General features: G+C 49.4%; 6 protein-coding genes across 6 annotated transcripts; all 6 read right to left on the minus strand.

The window, feature by feature from the left end:
• Positions 1-4847: 4847 nt before the first annotated feature.
• On the minus strand, positions 4848-5774 carry EsH8_IX_000921 (endonuclease/exonuclease/phosphatase family protein; the record flags this gene model as incomplete). Its single annotated transcript, XM_083267257.1, has 1 exon — positions 4848-5774. The coding sequence occupies one exon, from the start codon at positions 5772-5774 to the stop codon at positions 4848-4850; it is 927 nt and encodes a 308-aa protein (XP_083130822.1).
• Positions 5775-6448: 674 nt separating this feature from the next.
• EsH8_IX_000922 (FAD-binding oxidoreductase) lies at positions 6449-8089 on the minus strand (the record flags this gene model as incomplete). Its single annotated transcript, XM_083267258.1, has 3 exons — positions 6449-7487; positions 7540-7572; positions 7620-8089. 3 exons carry the CDS (start codon positions 8087-8089, stop codon positions 6449-6451), a joined length of 1542 nt encoding a protein of 513 aa, XP_083130823.1.
• Positions 8090-10730: 2641 nt separating this feature from the next.
• Positions 10731-12769, minus strand: EsH8_IX_000923 (FAD-binding oxidoreductase; the record flags this gene model as incomplete). The annotated part of the gene is made up of 4 exons (XM_083267259.1): positions 10731-10904; positions 10960-11862; positions 11913-12318; positions 12378-12769. 4 exons carry the CDS (start codon positions 12767-12769, stop codon positions 10731-10733), a joined length of 1875 nt encoding a protein of 624 aa, XP_083130824.1.
• A 1269-nt stretch (positions 12770-14038) lies between these two features.
• EsH8_IX_000924 (uncharacterized protein) lies at positions 14039-15283 on the minus strand (the record flags this gene model as incomplete). The annotated part of the gene is made up of 2 exons (XM_083267260.1): positions 14039-14865; positions 15109-15283. The coding sequence occupies 2 exons, from the start codon at positions 15281-15283 to the stop codon at positions 14039-14041; spliced, it is 1002 nt and encodes a 333-aa protein (XP_083130825.1).
• Positions 15284-15927: 644 nt separating this feature from the next.
• Positions 15928-17328, minus strand: EsH8_IX_000925 (NADH kinase; the record flags this gene model as incomplete). The annotated part of the gene is made up of 1 exon (XM_083267261.1): positions 15928-17328. One exon carries the CDS (start codon positions 17326-17328, stop codon positions 15928-15930), a length of 1401 nt encoding a protein of 466 aa, XP_083130826.1.
• Positions 17329-17944: 616 nt separating this feature from the next.
• EsH8_IX_000926 (DMT family transporter) lies at positions 17945-19186 on the minus strand (the record flags this gene model as incomplete). The annotated part of the gene is made up of 4 exons (XM_083267262.1): positions 17945-18241; positions 18296-18481; positions 18539-18822; positions 18892-19186. 4 exons carry the CDS (start codon positions 19184-19186, stop codon positions 17945-17947), a joined length of 1062 nt encoding a protein of 353 aa, XP_083130827.1.
• Between the last annotated feature and the right edge of the window lie 209 nt (positions 19187-19395).

Below are 19395 nucleotides of genomic sequence, written 5' to 3' on the forward strand. Positions count from 1 at the left end.
GATGATGTGAGACTCATCGGCCATTGCTTTTGGTGAAGTCTAGGGCAACGTAAAGAGCGCATGATGGCGAATGTCAGCCTATACCCGCGCCTGTGCGACAGAAACACCCTGATGAACCAGTGCTGGGTACCAATTGGTTAAGCATGCAGCGAGTTGATGCACTCCAGACTGCTATGCGAGACAGTCCTTTGGTAATACAACATGGACATGGCCCAGGGTGGCAATCCAAACGTCCATCGTCGCGATATGATGTTGTGCCAGGCCGGCTTGGCATCTCTCTTGATTTTGATATTTCGTCCGTCCTTCTGTTTCCATCCAAGCTCCAAAAGCTGTCTCGTGGTTCTGAAGGGAGAAAAGGTTTTCGCTCAAATTGCTTCCCCCTGCCAGCTGGAGAGTTGGAGAGAGCAGCATCCCTGGTCAACTGTGGGGTTCGGAGGAGAACAAATAACGTTAATCCATTCAGCGTCCAATCCTGGCTGCGCCCTCTAAACTTTCTCTGATAACGTTGAGTCGGTTCTAAGCCGAAGATGGAAGGTGAACGGCACCGCGCTGAGCTCCGCTCCCCCAGTCGAAATTCCCTTTGCAGTTCAGCTGCGATCCCGGCGCTGAGCGTGAGCTACCTTTCGTAAGGTTGGGAGGGACCGAGCTTGCGCAACGCCTGCTTGTACTGGAACACACACAGAGACAGGAGTATTAGAGTAGATAAGACCGATATTGACGCTGTGGCTGCTGGCTTCGGTACGAGCTACCCTTCTAGGGCAACAGGGCACGCGAGCTAATCTCTCCGCTGACAGCCCTGATAGCAAGAATTATATTTCATGCTGAGTGCATTGACATATTAATCGGACGTCGGCGACCAGCGCTTCCTTACCTGAGTGTGCTGGTTATCAAGATGCGCATGAGCGGCGCAGCAAGGTTACTGGAAGGATCAAGTTCTACATCGACATAGAGAGCCGGCGACGATGGCAATAATTCGGAAAATCCAGCGAGCCTAAATTGGAAGCAGGCGTGCTGGCCCATGCATTGCGCGCCAAATCGTGTTTCGGGACAGCGATTTGGGTCGTAGCAGGATAAGAAACAACAGGAGGACGGGAATGTGGGGGATCGCCCAGTTCTCGGTGAGGGGGCATTAGTCCCACGCGATGTCATGTAAGTACGTGGGTTAAAACACTCCAAACATGACGTAATTTAGGTCTTACCATTGTAAACTTCATATTCATATTTCCACGATAACTACTCTCGGGTTGCTACACGACATAACCGCATTGAGGTGAGTTGTTGTAACTATCGTCATCGGAAGCTACCAAAGCTGGCTTGTACTTCGTGTCTGGTGGAGGGCTAAACTTTACGGGACGTTACTGTCAGTTCAACAGTCTCATCGCGCCTATCATTTATTTGCTTCCACTCACCTTTTTGGGAATAGCAGATTATGAAGAACGTAATCTTGAATGCATGCAAGTGGAAAATCATTGTATCGCAGCATATACCAGCGTTGCCGGTGAATGAAGCAATGTGCTGGTACAAGTACTCATGGTAACCTGGGACTCAAATAGTTCCTTTTAAATAGTCCGGGTTTCTTTTGCGAGCAATATATGTCAATAGGATGAAGGAGGACCATGATGATTGGGATTTGAAGCGCAAATTTACTTGCAGAGGTAGTCGGCAATTGTCAGAGGTATTGTAAGTAGAGTGAAGGGCTCAGTAGATTCATCCTCGTAGGTAGGTATATTGTAAGACCATCACTGGAATCTGCCCTTCCTACCAGACCTTGGGGCAGCTTGTCCTTCTTATATCTGTCGGTGACGTCCAAAATCCCTTATTCCTGGCCTACGTCCCTATGTAGACGCTGCTGTGTCGCAAAGCTGAGTGTCGTGGTAATAGACCTCTTACAGCAATGCCTCAAAGACAGAAACATTTTCCAACCAGACCACTAAAGATGTGCCTTCTTCTGTGCATACATTTCATTCTTTGTTGAGGTATTTTTTCCAGATTCTTTTGTGTGACTTGAATGCTGAATGACTTGTTAGGCGCACTCGTTCAAGTGAGTTCGCTTGGTTTCCTGAGTATTTTATAACATGCCACTGTGTGTGGATGATTTGAATTGGGGGGCGTCTCTTTTAAACTATGCGGCTTGTTGCGTCAAGTGTTCAAACCTTTCTAACAAAGTCTTGAAAGTTTCCAGTTCGTACTGGGAATTGTAGTTTTGCCCAGTTTCGATCTTCATATGGTTAATACAGCCCACTCGCCCAACACAACAGAAATGTTAAGCCTTTGGCAGGTGTATGTTCCAAGAATCTCTCTTGTTCTTTATTCTGAAATGTAAGCAGTGTCATGTTCTATCTTCCCGTAATTCGTATGTCTCTACATCATTCTCATGAACATGTAATTCAAACCTCAACAGCTTGTGGGCCATAACTCTAAATCATAAGGTGACCAAAAGTGAAAATTTTCACCCCTCGGTCGTCGTAATGTAATTTTTAAGATGAAAGAATCTCAACAGGGTTGGGGAGCCGCCTGTATAGTCGAACTTGCAGCAAGATAATGCAATCCTCCAAAATCGTCCCGAACGAGCCCATCAGCCATGGCAAGCTAACAAGAAGATAGTCCTTGTCCTGGTTAAACGCAACGACACTTAGGCCGTACATGAAGTTTCCTGTTATTGATAGAAGCAAGAATAATGGCGCAAGACCTAATGAAAAAGGTTAGTTCTGGGTCACGAGCGGTCATCGGGCAGAACTTGCCTTCACAAGATCTTCCTCTGTAGTTCTTAATGATCTGGGGCACACGGGCGCTGGAACTGTTAGACGAAACTCCTATTTCAGATCATTTCCACTTACCATAAATAGCAGATCGCGCCAATAACTCCCAGTATTGAACCAAATGACTCAGAAATACCCTGAGTGTCTATGATACTCACACTTCCAGTAGGGCGGTCCGCACCTAGCATCTCAGCCTTGCGGAGAATAAACCACCCGGCGACTCCAACGACATGCACCATCAAGATACATAAAGTATTGTACTGCCAGTCTTTAAGACTGCGTACAGTATTACCGTTGGAGATTCTTTCGTTGCTCAGAATCTGGGATTGTTGGGCGGATGAGTCTGGAGTGCGACCGGACGGTGAAGGGTCACTTGAAGAGACCCCAGGCGCAAGGAGTGGCTGACGCTCTAGAGGCTGGGATATCGTCGCCTCTACCTTTGAAGAATTACTCCGTTGTTTGGAATTGTAGTACAAGCATTGGCAGATGAGCGTTGAATCTGATAAGCACAGATAGGCTGTCACAGCAATACTGGCTGGTGCGATATGGTTGGCCAGCCCTCCTGGTACATGATAAAGTCGTGAGTATCGTTCAAAGGGTCACCTGTGACCAGCCTTAAGGCCAAATCCACGGGGAACGGGAGGGTTCTTACCAAGGAGGTTGGTGATGTCACCCAGAAGCCAGATGAATAGGAAAGCCATCGATAAACTGTCCGCGCTTTTCAATTTGTAGTTGGCAGCGAGTTGTGGCAACTAGAGGCACGTGGTCAACACACCATGAACTATGGTATTTGGTGCTTAAATTGCAGCATGGGGGGTTACATACCAGAAGACATAGAAATGCTGTCATGCTAATACTCCCAAGTATCTCGGATGCATCCTCGCGCGAGATATGACTCAGTGGGAGCGCTCCTAGGCTCCCGGAAGATACAGCCACCATATCTGGAGATTTCGAAATGAAGCCAGATAATGCAGTCGTAAAAAAGAGCTCAGGACATTCGAGGTTGTTCGAGAGATGTCAAAGTACTTTTATGAGCCGAGGAAAAGAAAAGCTCTGAGAGATACAAGTCTTCACCAGTTGGTCCGGATTAAAAGTGTCCACGTGCAAGATCTTTCGGGGCAGTACGCTTGGATTCCCATAGCGTTAGCGAATCATTAGCGTCTGCCACGTGCTGCTGACCCGCCTTAAGGATCATCTGAATAGGCGCTATCATATTATCGACACCCGCGAATGGCGCTTATCGAATGGTTTACTTTAGGTCCTGAATACCCACCCGCCCGATCGAAAATACGAGAGGCTGGGGGCAGCAATTTCAAGAAAACAAGAGGCTAACAGCATTCGCACACTTTGAGAGAAGCGTTGTCGCCTCAATTCATCACGTCACTACTATATGGCACCCGACAACAGCGATATGCTAGCCAGGATACGACGAGTGAAACTGGAAACACCTATGTGGAGCCAGAAAACATCGTAACTAACAACGCTGTTGAGGTAGTTACCCAGGGTCCCATGTTTGTCTTGCAAAAACTAGCCATTTTCCACGCCGCCTATCAGTAATACCTCAGCACCTTTTTTTTTTGACACAGTATCTCACATATGTTCACGATGCTATATATTTTTTCAGCATGTTTCAATTAATTTGCAAAGACTGGATACGTTATAGGCAAAGTCCTTGAAAGAAAGCTGGAACCAAGAAATGCAAACAAAGAAACAAAGAGACAAAACATCAAACCTTAAAATGACACTGTCGGTGTTAACGACACTGTTTTTTATATGCTATTTTCATTGACCAAAGGCTCAAGTTGGACGTGTCTATATTTAGTTGCAAGCATTTTATGAATGTTACGGTTTGATATGAAGTCATGCTAGCACATACTGTTGGAGGTTTATTGGTTTCAGATGCCCCCAGCATTGTATAGTTATGACTAATGTTCTACTACAGTATCTTTTTAACTGGGGTTATATTAGAGATATTTTACTGATGGTACTATAGTCTCAGGATACGAACAACACAAGCCAGCGTAGGTTTTCGTTAAGCCCAGTTGTTTCATTTTTATATTTCTAGATAGGATTTATTATTCCTTCCTATTATGACAGAAGTGTCACATCGCCGACCACGGGTCTATGATCGCTGATAAGCATCCCGTTGACGTTGTTGTTAAAGATCTCATAGCGTTGAACCGAGTATTTGTTTGCGCTCTTCGGTCCAAGCCAGATAAAGTCGATGCGGCTGCCCTGCTTGCTGGTATCGAAGGTGGTGTAAGTCAACTGGTTGGGACCAATTCGCTGGGCAGGTGTCGCCAAGTTATACAACTCTCCCAAAAAGCCCGTCGCCGATAGCGTTTTGTACGCATCGCCGTTGGGGTCAGAGTTGAAGTCGCCAGTCAAAGAGACACCAAGCGGGCCGTAAGTAGCCTGCACAGATTGAATCCTCGCCACGGCAACCTTGATACCCTCGGTCCTGGCCTGCGAACTGACGTTGTCGAGATGGGTGTTGGCATGGATGAACTTCTTTCCACTGGCAATGTGTTCGAAGACGGCGATAGTAACAATGCGCCTGCTTCCAGCGCCCCAGCCGAAGGAAACCTGGTCGGGAGTCGGCGAGAGCCACTTCGTCTCCTGATATACCAACTTGAGCGCGTCGGGGCGGTAAAAGATGGGGCTGTACTCTCCAGACTTCTTGCCATCGTCGCGTCCAACGCCGATGTGAGCCCATCCGGAACCGAGACCATTTTGGATGTCCTTCAGCTGGTTATCGAGGACCTCTTGAAGACCAATAATTGTAACAGCATCTTTCGGGGCTCCGGAAGCGGCATTCGAGATGGCATCGATGACGTGAGGCTGGCGACAACGATCTTTGGCAATGGGGCACAGCAAGTCCCACCATGGCTTTTCGCCCGACTCTCTGGAGCCGGCATCGTAGCGAATGTTGAAGGAGACCACACGAATGGGCAAGCCTTGGGCCAGAACCGCTTCGGCCAGCAGGACGGGTGCGAGAAGAGTCTTGAGCTGCATTTTAGACAAGGAACGAATGACTGGGCTTAAAATGCGACGGCGTGATAGCAAATACCCCTCAACGTTTTCTGATCTTGCGAACAGGTTCTATTTATGCTGACCTGACCGAGTCACAGTGATTGCCGTGCATATCCATCCCAATAAGGCAGTTATAGAAATTTGACCGGGATCCCCTCCAGATGCTAATCCTTGCAGGGTTCATGACCTTCCACGGCCACTAAACTGGCACGTGGGTAGCATTCAAACCGAATCCGACCTTGAAACGCGGGTACTACATGCGAATAGGGGTCAATAGCCGCTAACTGCCCCAAAATTTGCAAAATAAGTATTGGTCTAATCAAAGAGACACATGCTTCCCTTGACGAACTGGGCGGGCTAAAGCAACCTTAACGACAAGCCTATAAGGAGCCCCGCTCCCTCGACACTTCTGTCAAGTCGGCATTGACGGCTGTCGAGTCAGGATGTGCTTTTCGGGATGGCCGATTATAGTGAAGTTAAAGAATGGATGAACCGTAATGACCCTTGCGGGCATTTTCTGCATTGTTTGTGCCAGTACGCCTACACTTTTAAACGGCAATTCTTTTCTACTAGGTTCTACATAGAGGGAAGGTTCAGCCTACTCAAGATACTAATATTGCACCGCCCTATCCTGTCCGAACTAGTCGGATTCAAGATCAGTCAGCCTTTGCGGGCCTTACACTCTGTGGGAAGTAAAAAACCTCGTTTGGGTCCACATCTGCTTTGATCTTTTGTAATTTGGCGAGGTTGTCTCCCCAGTATTTCCTTTGCGCTTCGTCTTGCCCCATATTGGGGTCTGGGTAGTTGAAGTACATCCCCTGTTCCTCTGGCCCCGTCCCCACGGTAGTATTGGTCACAAAGTCCTTGAGGAAGGAGAAGCCGTCTTTAGGATAGGTGGCGGACACATCTACCCGGTCATAGAACTGGTACAAAAGCAGCTTGTTGCGATGAGCATATGCTGACGATTCGGCGGGGACTTCAATGATTGCTGAGTTTTTGCCCCCGTGAAAGTCAACTTGCACGTACCAATCCCTCTTCAGTGGCTTGCCAGTAGTGTACCAGTAACTGACAAACGCCTTAATTTGCGAGCTCGAAAGTTTGTCGGTGTACAGGCTCGACGAGTAGAAGTTCTCTTGCTGCACAAGCATCAGTAAGTTTGCCATCGAGCCTTTTACGAAGGGAAAAAACGAAACCTTTTTGTAGCTGTCAGTCTGGTCAAGAGCCAAGCCATTGCCAAAGTGCTGCAGGTTCCCGAACCAGTCCGTTGTTTGCGATGTCGTCAAACGCCCTCCTAGTGTCTGTAACAATGGGCCAAGTATAGCCTGGAGTTCTGTTTTGCCACCATAGAACATCCCCTCTAGATTTGTGAACCGCGGAGTGATAAAAAGACGCATGTTGAGTTCTCTTGGCATTGTGTTTTCAACCCAGTCTTGGAGCTTGTTGAAGCCGTCAATCGACTTTGCCGCATCCCACTGAAGGGCAGCCAAAAAGTTGGTGGCCTGCTTTGGGGCATCGAACGTCTTGAAATAGAATTCAGAAACAACACCAAGGGAGCTACCGGCCCCCTTGAGTGCCCAGAAAAAGTCGGGATTCTCTGTCTCAGAGACAATCACAACAGTGCTGTTTGCGAGGACGACCTTGGCCCCAACAAGCCAATCGAGTGCGAGCCCCTTGGTATGAGAGCTCATACCATAGCTGGGAAATACAATCAGTCAGTTGAGCGTAATCAATCAATCGAGTGACTTACCCGCCGTGAAGTACATGACCACCTACACCGACGCTGCTTACAGTTAGAAATTGATGCTATATGCGAGGCCTTTAACTCACCCGGGGCATGTGCCATGGCTGATCGCCTTCCCACCCTGCTTATACAACTCGCTTGCAACATGTCCAAGCCGACTGCCTCCTTGCACAGTGGCAATGCCTGTGGTGTTGTCGAGAGTGACATTATACATGTGGTCAAGCTCTAATATCAAGTGGCCATCTTCACCACCGAAACCGAAGTTGGCGTAGCTGTGGCCGCCACACTTCGGAGTTACTTTGACCCCATTGTCTCGTCCACATTTGATGGCTGCTTGAATATGCTCCGTTGTGAGGGGGACTGCTATCGACACAGGAACGAAGGGTATTCTGATGTTGAATGGAGATGCATCGGCTGCCCATTGTGTCGATCCCTTTTCGTTATATGGGACCTTTTCTGCAGCCAGGCAAGCATCGATGATACCCTTCTTGTCTAGTGGCGAAGCGAATATGATTGGAATTGTCCTCAAAAGGACGAGGGCAGTTGATCTGAGCATCATGGCCGTATGCAACCAATGATTTCCTGCTACATCATTCTCGAATTTGAATAAAGGACTTGGGGCAATTCTTCATCTTTATGAGAACTCTTGGAGCGAGAAAGAAGACCGGATCAGCCTAAGTTTGTTGATGACTGCTACAAGTTGGCCGTATTGTTCGATGAAGCTGGCTCATCGCACATATCTCAGTCTTCGTATCATCCGAGGATCTGACCATTTTGAAATCCCGTTATCCCTTTGCTTCCGTGGTCCCATATCGGGAGACGAAACATCGGGCGTGGAAAGACACTTTGCACAAAGTATATTAACGTACCGATCCCCATCCGTCCGGTCCACTACTCCCAACGTTTACATCGATCGGTGCATGCCAGTAACGAGACGTGGCGTATCACATCGGCTTCTTCAGACACACGAATTATGATTAGTGGGAGAATCTTGGGCCGTTTAAGTGTCGGGGGGATGTTTCAGGCTGTAATGCGTGGCCCATGTTGCAATATATTCAATGTTTGATGGGTAAGACACTTTCGCATCCACCAAACCGCCCAAGCAAATGAAATGCATCTTTCAGGGGCTTACCTCGCGATGGCACCTCGCATTCTCGGCGAAGCACTATATCTCTATGCATATATCAGTCATGTCAAGATTGTTCTCAAGCTTCCAGCCAATGTTTGTGTTCCTTTGGTACTAAAAGCTTAACCGTCAATCTAACCGTCCTGGTTCATTTCTGAAATGGTTTCGCCTAAAGCAAATAATCCCAGCAAGAGAAGTAGCATCTGCCTAACTTGCCTGGCGTCCGCTCAAATTTGATAAGACAGACACAATGGTAATGACGACAATACATATTCTCACGCCATTATTTTCTGAATGCATAACAAATCTGGTTAAAATCCCGAATCACTGATCTGCAATTAGCCTCAATCCGGCTGTGCGGAATGGAACACTACCGACCCACGATTCCGGCAATAGTTCCCCGGTATTACCTATTGGGCTTCTCGGAGGATGAAGCAGCCCTGAAATTTCCCCAATCTAAAGTAGCTGAATATTAACCCCCGCGGCATTGTTACATTCGGCCTCACACAAATGAAGCGTCACGATCGGAAACTTGGCATGATTACCGAGCCGCTTTCCACGATTTCTTTATTAGTAGAGTAACGGACGGAAATTGTGTACCAACTGCCCCAAAATGCCAAGAGTCTTCTCTTTTAGTCTTTGAAGAAGGGTTGGTCTCTTCACAATGGTCAAGCTTGGTAGTGGTTTTGCTGTCCTGGGGGCTGTTTCTGGTGTCTATTCGGCAACTCTCATTGCTTCACACTACAGCGGCCAGTTGTATACTCTGAATCTTTCACCGCAAAATCAGCTGACGGTCGCGAAATCCATTACTTCCGGTAATCGCATGCCAGCATGGCTCGATTTGGACTCCACTTCAAGAACGCTCTATGTTCCAGACGAAGTGCAATGGGGTCAGCCACTGCTCAAGAGCTTCTCCGTTGCCTCTGATGGTACTCTTACACCAAATGGCCAAGTCCAGACCGCCGGAGGTGAGCTTCATAGTACGCTATATAAGGGATCAGAAGGGAAAGGCTTTGTAGCTTTGGCACAATAGTAAGTCTGGTTCCGACTGCTTTGTGGTTTGTAATGTCTTACTGATACTCATATCCGTTGCAAAGTGATGCGTCAACAATTTCCACATATGCACTGCCATTACTTGGAACAGGTCAGGCTATACAAAAGCTGACATTCACGATGTCCCAGCCTGGTCCTGTGCCCTCACGTCAAAACAAGCCTCATCCACACTCTGTCTTCATCGATCCTACAGGCAGATATCTCTTCTCTGCAGACCTAGGCGCCGATCTCATCCGCGTTTTTAGCATCAGCACTACAGGGGCTTTGGAGGCATGCAGTACTTTTAAAACTGGACCAGGTGACGGACCCCGGCATGGTGCTTTCTGGTCCCAGGGCAACGCCACCATCCTCCTCACCGTCAATGAACTATCAAATTCTGTCACATCCTGGTCCATCACGTATCCAACATCTGGCTGCCTCACTCTTTCCAAGAGACAGACCATCTCTACTTATCCTATCGGGAAATCCGCTCCGTCGGGGTCGAAGGCAGCCGAGATTCATGTCAAAGATAACTTCGTATACGTTTCAAACCGGAATGATCGTTCATTTGGCACAGAGGAAGACTCAATCTCATCTTACTCCATCGATCCGTCAACAGGCCAGGTTGCTTTTGTTGAGAATACGTCTGCCTTTTCCTTCTTTCCGCGCACGTTTGCAATCAACACCGCTGGAACCCTAGTGGCCGTGGGCGGACAAACGAGCGCCAATGTAGCAATTGTGGAGCGAAACGTGACGACTGGTAGATTGGGAAAGCTTGTTACGTCAATCAAGGTTGGGAATCCAGGAACAGTGAATCAAGAAGATGGCTTGAGTGCTGTCATCTGGAATGAATGAGGATATGTAAATACCAGACACCAGAACCTTGAGGTCACGAGTCCAGCGCGTCTGGCACATCTAGATACATGTACTATCAGTCTATGATGAAATAGAAGACCCTGCCAAATATTATAATATCTGGGCTCCGTGAATGGTATATGTCGAAAACGCAATGGATTATAAAGCAATTTGCTAGCGGAACTCATTTCGCTTTGCAGAGCCGGTTCGCATAATCAATAACTTTCCATTCCTCGCTTCCCGGCGTGGACCATGCGAAGAAAACTCCCTTTGGATCCCACTTCTTCTTGGTGGCAGCCAGCTTCGGGTAAATCGGTCCCCAGAAGGCGTCTTGCCAGTTCTTCATGAAGGCATAGTTCTATCAAGGTCAGAGTTACTCAGGCAAGAAAACAGATTCACGAATGCAGGCGTACCTCGTTGACATACGCAAGGCCGTTGGGGCCGGCTTCCTTGAACTTCTCAGTGATGATGTTCACCATCTGGTTGTTCAGTGCCACCTTTTGGGCCCATGTCGCATCCAAGGCCTGTGGCAGGATGGCCATCGTCCGCATTGTAGCGCTTCGCCATTTGGGATGCGTTGCGCTCTCGGACTTCTTCGCTTTGTTCCCTGGGTCGAAGAAGTGGCTTATTACAATACCGAATTGATCTTTCCCTGGGGCCAAAGCAAGCTGGATTGCATCGGCAATGGCGGGCTGGTTCTTTTCCATGTCCTCGTGCGTAAACACCCACCCGCCCGTTAAACCATTCTGTGCCGCGGCTTCCGGCTCGAAAATGTCATGGAATAGGGTGTAATAGTTTGGGTACTCCTTGACCCCAAAGTCGTAAGGAATCGCCTCGGCGTCAAGGTATGACAGAAGCGGCTGTATTACGGCAGTAAGCTCTCTTGCCGTCTTGTTCATGCCCATGATTGGCTGCACATGCAACGCTCCCCCGAGCACAGGAGGATATAGCTCGTAGATCCCGTAGAGTCCATTGTCAACCATTCTGTTTCCGATCTCGTGGAGTTTGTTGACAGCCTTTGTGACCTGGCCAAAATTCGCTCCTGTGGTGGCGTTGACATTCAGATAGAGTGCTGCACCACTGGTGATGTCAGGGTATGTCTTGAGAGTCACAGACAAGACAACCCCGTAGTTGCCAGGACCACCTCCCTTAAGCGCATAATATAGATCAGGGTTTGATTTGGAGTTGGCCGTGATGAAATCGCCGGACGCAGTCAGCACTTCAAAAGATAAGGCTTGGTCGGCTCCAAAACCGTAGAGGCCGCTTAAAGGCCCATGACCTCCCCCCTGGACAAAACCGCCTGCAATGCCAACAGTCTGCGTACTTGTTAGCTGTGCCGACATAAAAGTTCAAGTTACAAGCATACCTCGCACTCGCCCATGACCACATTTTGTGGAGGATTTCTGGCATGAGCTGCCTCGGAGATCTCATAGCCCTGGACCCCAGCCCCAATGCGGATAGCGGGCCCCTTATAGTCTCCCGGACCTCTGTACCTGTCAACAAAAGATATGTCTTTGAAGTTGTGTGTGTTAATGGCTAAAGAGCCGGCGCCTGCGCTTCGTCCCTGAAAGTCGTGGCCTGTGTTGCGGATTACTAGTCGCAGGTTGTTTGACCTGGCAAACTTCACTCCGGCTTTGATGTGTTCCTTCCTTTTTGCTATTATAACATACTCAGGGTAGTTTCCCAGCAAGCAGGTACTTGTGGGGTCTGTTGTGAGCTCGCAGGTGTTGTTGCTACCCCACGTCCAGAGTTGCGATGCTGGCTGGGAGATCCTGGTTGTCCCTTGTCAACTCCAAAATTTCCCTCATGATTTCAGTTGATGTAGACGTACTGCCATCTCTCATCTGTCCACTTCTCAGTCGCCTCCGCGCACTTTGCTGCGTTGTACGTTGGGATCCCGCGATACTGGTTGTAACAAACGGCCGCTGGTGGGATATGCCTGAACAGGTTGCCTCCCACGGTGTTGTTGAGTTCTCCCCAGGATTCAGCTTTTGGCCAACATTTGTCCGTCGGTGAGCATTTGCACTCGTACTTCTTGCCGTTTTCCACGAAGGGCACGAGTCGAGGCGTGCAAACGGTGTTGACGATGAGGGAAAGGAACGATAGAAGCAGAAAGTTTGCCGCAGAATCCCGCATCATCTTGCCAAGAGGCGTTTGCAAATTCGGTAGATCACTACCGCAAAGCTGTGTCGTCGCTGTACCAAACGTCTCCTGCTCGGTCATTTTGTATTCGGATCTGTACGACTTTTACTTGGTTGGCCTGCAGGGCTCTGCAAGCGACTGGCGCAGCTCCCTCGTAAAGTATGGGGGACTACCGTCTAGCTGCATGGCCTGAGTTGTATTGCAGCAGTGCTAGTTGTTAGCCACATTAGAGGGAGAACAAGTCCGAGATCTAGATGCGTTCCGAAAAGGGCAAAGATCCCCTCATACAGCTCAACGCAGACTTTGGAGGGGTGCAATATGAGCCGCCATTGGCTCCGTGCCTGCCAAATAGGCGGTGCAGTAAAGATAAGCAAGAATTACTGCAACAACACAATCGAGGGAAGGCCGCATGCTTCCAAAGAAGGAGTGCTACGGACAGTCATCATGTGATTCATTGAGGCTGCATGATGACATGGGGCAGCACCCCTTACAGTGGCAACGTGCCGAAGAAGTTGGGGTAATATTTAGCGTTAGTACAGGTTAAACCAAGTAATATCCACACTCCGGTTTCCATGGAACGCCAAGCTAGCCGGTCCAACTGCTGAATAGTTGTAGTGATGCCAAACAGGGAGCGGTAAGCGAGGGAGACAGGGCATCCAGCTTGATTTCAAGGGGGTGATAAGGGATGAGCTATATTGGTTTGGAGAAGAAATACTGGCTCTGGCTCCAGTCTCTTCCAACCGCACTACGGGTTCAAAGATTAGACTTCCGGCAGGCATTGTGCGAATAAGCAGCGCGGAAAGCTGCCCACACGAGTTCCCAAATTTGGGTCATACCACCACCCCTGGTCCTAGCATGTCGGCGGCTCGACCCTACCCTTGTTACACTAGCAGTGCGAACCAACGGACGGCACAGCGCCGACCGGAAAGACAACAATGGTAGACATGAGAATTCGGCTAGATTTTTACGGCCGTTTGATATTCGGCCGTAGGAAAAGTAGACCAAAATGCCCACAGCGCCGTTGCCGACGCTGGATCATCCCAACAATGTCGGCATAGGAACGAATGAGGGAACAGCTCACAGCTATTTGTAGATTCCAACCAACAGTGAGTTGCGATTCATATTTGTTTGGGGTAGGTTTTATCAGATACTGCTACACCCTCAACATGTTTCGGCACATTAACTAACAAGCCGAGCTACTCGGATAGACATGAATTTAGCCAGCCAATTGTGCGTGGTGCTCCAGCGACCACATCTAGAATAAGTGCAAGTTGAATTCGAAATAAAGCACAGGGACCTACTTACCTTGAAACTACAAAGGCTCACTGGAAGCACAAATTCCGGAGCCGTCTACAAAAGCCGCCTGAATATGGGGATCATCAACTTGACTTTTGGGGCAGGTCTACGCCACTCCTTTCCGTTGACGTCCACTTCTGGCCAAGCGTGCTCAATGGCCCATCGTTGCCTTTGGAATACTAGAGTGGGAATCTCAAGCCCGTTGGGGCCTGGATCTTTGGCCGCACAGATTCTCACCTCAATGAACTCCAATTCATCTAAACCGCTGCCCCAAACCTTGGGTCGGCCAGGGTGACTGTAGCGACACACTTCGCAAACATCGTCGCTGTCGCAGGGAGTTTCGAGGTACCTGTAGATCTTTCTAGACATTGCAAAATCGTGCAGAAGGAGCTGCTCAAAGTCGACCAGGTAGAACTCCTCGAGCCCTGTGAAGACATCACTGAGAACTCGCATGTTTTGCGACCAATAGACGAAAAGATTTACCGGATCTGCCGTTCCAGGCTGTTGGCCCGGTTGATCAAACTCGTCCCTCAAGGCACGCTGCGGGAAATTCGGATGCCATGGGTCTTGCTCATGAGCTTCAGCGGGCGGCCAGTTGTCGGGAAATGGGTTGTCGATAACACTGCGGAAACCACGTTCGGCGATCAGCTTCCAGGCATGATGAGAATCCATGGAATTGTATACGTTTTCGATGTTCATATCCTCGCCCAGTTGTTCCCAGTTTTCCATGCCCATAGCAATCGTCTTGATATTTTCAAGTAACGGGTCCCATATGACCAGGGGATGAATGGCGCCTGGGGTGTTGTACAGAACCGTCGGTGACGACACAGTTGGTATTCTGACGAAGATGAGATCGTGCAGGTTGCATTTGTAAGGGTCACCTATGACGTCAGATGGAGCTTCATCTTGCAACAGTTGAGTCAAGCTCCAATCACCCTGCTGATGAGGAAAGGGACGGGTACGCCGATTTCGCTCCACAGCGGCCTGACTTTGGTGGTTCACTTGGGAGATGACTGTTTCGGCAGATCTTATGTTGCTGGAACGATACAAAAAGACCCATTCTGGCTGATGCATAATCAAACGACGACGGAGGGGGTGGAAGGTGAGGTAGTTAGGCTTCAAACCTCTGCACTGGCATGTTGCTGGAATACAGTCGGGGTTGTGCCGAACAGCTTGTTCAAGAGAAACGAAGCGAATCTGGGGATCTTCGGGGTTTGATGCAAACTCAAAGACTACATCTTGAAGCTCAGATGGTAGGCGGTTGAAGATAGACTCCGTGTTGATTGACGATTGGCCCATTTGCGCGGCGAGCGCTTGGGGTTGGTCCTGACCTTGGGGGTTAGTGAGGGCAGATGGGAAGTTAGAAAGAGCTCGATTGCTTTGCATGGCTCTGCTTTGGGCTTCAACATCACTCCATTGATTTGCGATACCTTCCGTGGGATCAGCCGTGTCAGAACTGTACGGGAAGTTGAAGCTCATGGTGTTGAATATCCTCGTAGACGAGCGTAGATTCGATATGTGAAGTAAGTGGTAACTGATGTAGATGAGTAGACTTGTTGTGCTCGCAATTCAATCACTGCGTCGCAACGGTTTCTGCCTTGAATTATATCCTCTGAGTAGGACAACAATAGGCGAAAATGAATGTTCAGGAACATCATTATGGTTCATTGTTGTCGAGTACACTGTTAGTCTGCCCAGTAGGGTTCAAAGGCTGTTGTCACCGTGTTTGGAAGCTGTCAAGGAAGTCTGGTCAAACAAGTAAAGACTTTTCTCCCTATTTCCTTATTGTGAGTTTCTTTTGTAGTTGTGAAAGAATACAATCCCCAATGTTAAACACCTGTCCAGTATGTCCAGTATGTTGAAAACTATTACCCCGATGCGCGTATACCGCCAACGCCTTTCAAAGACTTTTGTACTTTTACAGTTGGGTATCAAGATAACAATCATTGCCCTCTCCCAATTGGATAGTTGAACATCAGAAGGCCGTTGAGGCCCCCTACCCAGCCGTCGTCATCGTAGTCTGTGGCGTCGCCCTTGCCTGGTCCGCAGATAACGCAAGGCACGCCGCCTTCCCAATCGCCGCTGCTAGACTCACCCACCATTTCGCCTTCGACCCGAATCTCGGTACCAATGCCTGCACCAGCGCTCCGCTTTCCATCTATGCTGACCTCGAGCTCACCGTCGCGATTCTTGCTGCTGACCTTGAGCGTGACTTTGGTGCTTAGTGGGAGAACCAGAGGCCGGAAACTGAGACTGCGAGGGCAGATGGGGGTAATGAGGAGAGACTTGACGAGCGGGTGGATAATGGAGCCACCGGCACTAAGGCTGTAAGCCGTGGATCCTGTTGGCGTGCTCAGCAGTATGCCGTCTGCCACAGCTTCCGTCAGGAATCGGTTGTTGAGATAAATGTCAATGTGGGCGAGGTGAGGCTTGGGGCCTCGGTGAATGAGAAGCTCGTTGAGGGCATGGATGGGTTGAGGAATGTTCCTCTTGGTCAAAATTGTATCTTCGGGGGGGGTTGCGGGTAGATGTGCCTGCGATTTGGTTGTTGGAAGCAATTGGCTGTTAATGTTCCGCCCGTTGTTGTCGTAGACACCGACTCGCAAACGATGCCGGAGCAAAATCTTGGCCGCTCGGCTTTGACCCATGCTCTTCCCTGGTGAAGCTTGCCATCCAGAAACACCCCCGTTGTTTACTTCGTGTTCCTTCTCCCCACTTGCAACCCTAGTGTGCGGCGACAAAAGGTCCTGGACGGCGACACCGCTCCCGCTCATGTACGCCTCCCTCCAGGCCCGCTTGTATTCCTCAAACTTCCACTCTGCCAGGAACCCAATCGTGCCAAAATTGAATGCTAGAATCGGAGGTACGGCGGAATACATGCTGAAGTGACTTGCGGCGCGCAAGATGGTGCCGTCACCGCCCAGCGTTGTAATCATGTCGATCTTGTCCGGGAAGGTTGACGGGTCGCAGGTGTAGATGGGGAAGTCGAAGGACTCGTGCACCATTTGCGCAACCCTGGGTTCAAAGATCAGATTCAACCCGGAGTATGTGCCATTCAGGTGCTTCGCAAAGTCAATGGTCGCACGAAGGACTTGAGGGGAGCGTAGCTTCGGCATTAGGAGGATGTTTCGCGGAGGAGTCGGCCAGTGGAGAGAGAGGAGGCCGGACGTCGAGTTCGGGGGATCGCGGTACTTCGGTACGATCCTAGACGGTAGAGACCAAACATCGCGGATCTCAGCCCCCCACGCGGACGATGTCGAGGAAAAGTTCAGCGGTCGAAAGGCTCGAATGGATGCCGCAGCCACCGGGCGGGCGCGGAGGCGCATAGCCCAAGCGCCGGACATGTTGTATAGTAAGATGCTTGAAAGACCAAGAACGAGTATTCTCAGGGATCTTTCATGGCTAGGAGTCGCGGTTTTTAACCGGTTTGGGGGAAAGCAGGTCGAATCGTTGTCGCGCGGGTAAGTGTGGAAGAGTCAAGTCTGAATAAATTGGCCATGACGACAATGCGATTCGACGGCCCCACTTGAGTGTCACCTTGCTCACCTTGCTGAGTCATCCACCTGGCTCGGTCAAGCGATGCTGTGTCTCAGGCCGACGTCGGGCACAACACGGAGATATCCCCTGTTTTGACGACACTACAATGCTTTTTACCACTCAAATCTCATCTTATGCTGCTGCTGTTTCACTGGCAGTTGTTTCAATATTGCAACCCATTTACAGCAAGATACTGATGTAATACCCTGGGTGCATTTCCGTCCGCTACGGGTCTCTGCCAAAAGATGTAAGCCGCAGGGACAAGGCCAAAGCATGTCTTGTTGAGGCGGACAATCCGTTGACAGAACATGTCAATCTCAAGAGGTTTGCAATGTGAGAAATTAGGAGGAACGTTCAAATCGAGAATTCGCGGGACTTGAATCGTTCACAAAGCTCTGCTGGGAGCTAAGGTGCCTCACTCATTTATGGTACTGAGCTGTTTGGCTGCAGTTCTAAAAATCTCTCGCCGCTCTCCTCGTCGACAGAAGGCCTCTGTGGGGCAATTTCATAGCGTCCTTTTCTCAGCCACTTCCACTCCTTGGCTGAGGATACAACAATCAGGCTAGTGACAACACTCGCTATTCCAATCATGGATAGGATGTTGATTTGGGCATGCCAAACAATCCAGTCAAGCAGCAGAGCCCAGCCAACCTGCGAGTAAATCATAATTGTTGCGGCTGACGAAGGGTCGTTCGAGATTCCAGCAGTAATCAGATACTCCTATTTCGTTTCAGTGAACATGTCAAAGCACAGATTGAGGCGGTCTCGACTAACCATGATGAGCCCAAAAACACCCAACGGTACTAGTTTTAACCACGACAGGACACTCGTTGTCAAGTGGATGCTCTCCATCAGGAAGAAGGCAACAGTTGTGATGATGACAGTAGTCCAAGCGAAATACATGACGCTGATAAGCGGATGCTCTCGAGGGCCGATAGAGCGAATGGCGGTAAGAGCAAGCTTTAGAGCAGTTTGTTAGCGAAGCCGAGTCCTGGCTTATGACAAACTTTGACTTACTGCTCCTCCACACAGCCCAATCAAGCCGAATCCCAAACCCTTCATCTGGTCTCCAGAACTACCCTCAGCAACCATCTGAGTTGCGCTGATGAGTGTGGGCTTGGGGCCAAACAGAACATCCGGTTGTACCACAAGCACGACACCTAGCAGCGCGACAAGAGCCCCAATGCGGTCGATCACTTCGAATGTGCCGTAGTCAAGAAATCTAATTAAGATCATGGCAGCAAGTGGCCCCAGGAAGTTCAGGGCTGTAGCCTCGCTCAGCTTGAGGTACATGATGGAGACTGATTAATCACACGTCAACAAACGTGTCCAGTGTAGGTCTCAGGTAGGGAGTTCACATATCAACTCACAATAAAACCCGAAGGCTCCGAAGACGCCGGAAGCTGCCCGTAATGCCAACAGCGGCCTAAGCTCTGGAAGCCCCAATGGAAAGCTGGGGGCTTTAGAGTACCAAAGGTAGAAAGTGCATCCTGTACCAGTGATGAAAAATCGAACAAACAAAACTTGAAATGGATGGATAGGCTCGCTGCCGGTCTCAAACAATTTTGCAAAGCCATTGAGCGCTGCAGCCGAGAATTGCGAGGCCAGCACGAGCAGCGACGGCTTGTGTCGCTCGAAAAATGAGCGGCTAGGACCTTTGTCCATGTCGGGAAACTGAATGAGGAAGTTGTGCCACCGAGTAACCAACTTCGCTCTGCCAGTACTCTCCGCAGGTCTCCCGATGAGGTTGCTTGGTCTTCCCCGTGGGGTTGCGCGTTTTTCCTTCTCCGAGAAGGGTGCATCGACGCAAAGCGCAGAAGGTCTAGGTTTCGGAACGAAACCAAGTATGAAACGGGCCCCGGTACTACGTTAAC

Source organism: Colletotrichum jinshuiense, chromosome 9 (assembly GCF_051148585.1).
Source record: "Colletotrichum jinshuiense chromosome 9, complete sequence".
NCBI classification, from domain to species: Eukaryota; Fungi; Ascomycota; class Sordariomycetes; order Glomerellales; family Glomerellaceae; genus Colletotrichum; species Colletotrichum jinshuiense.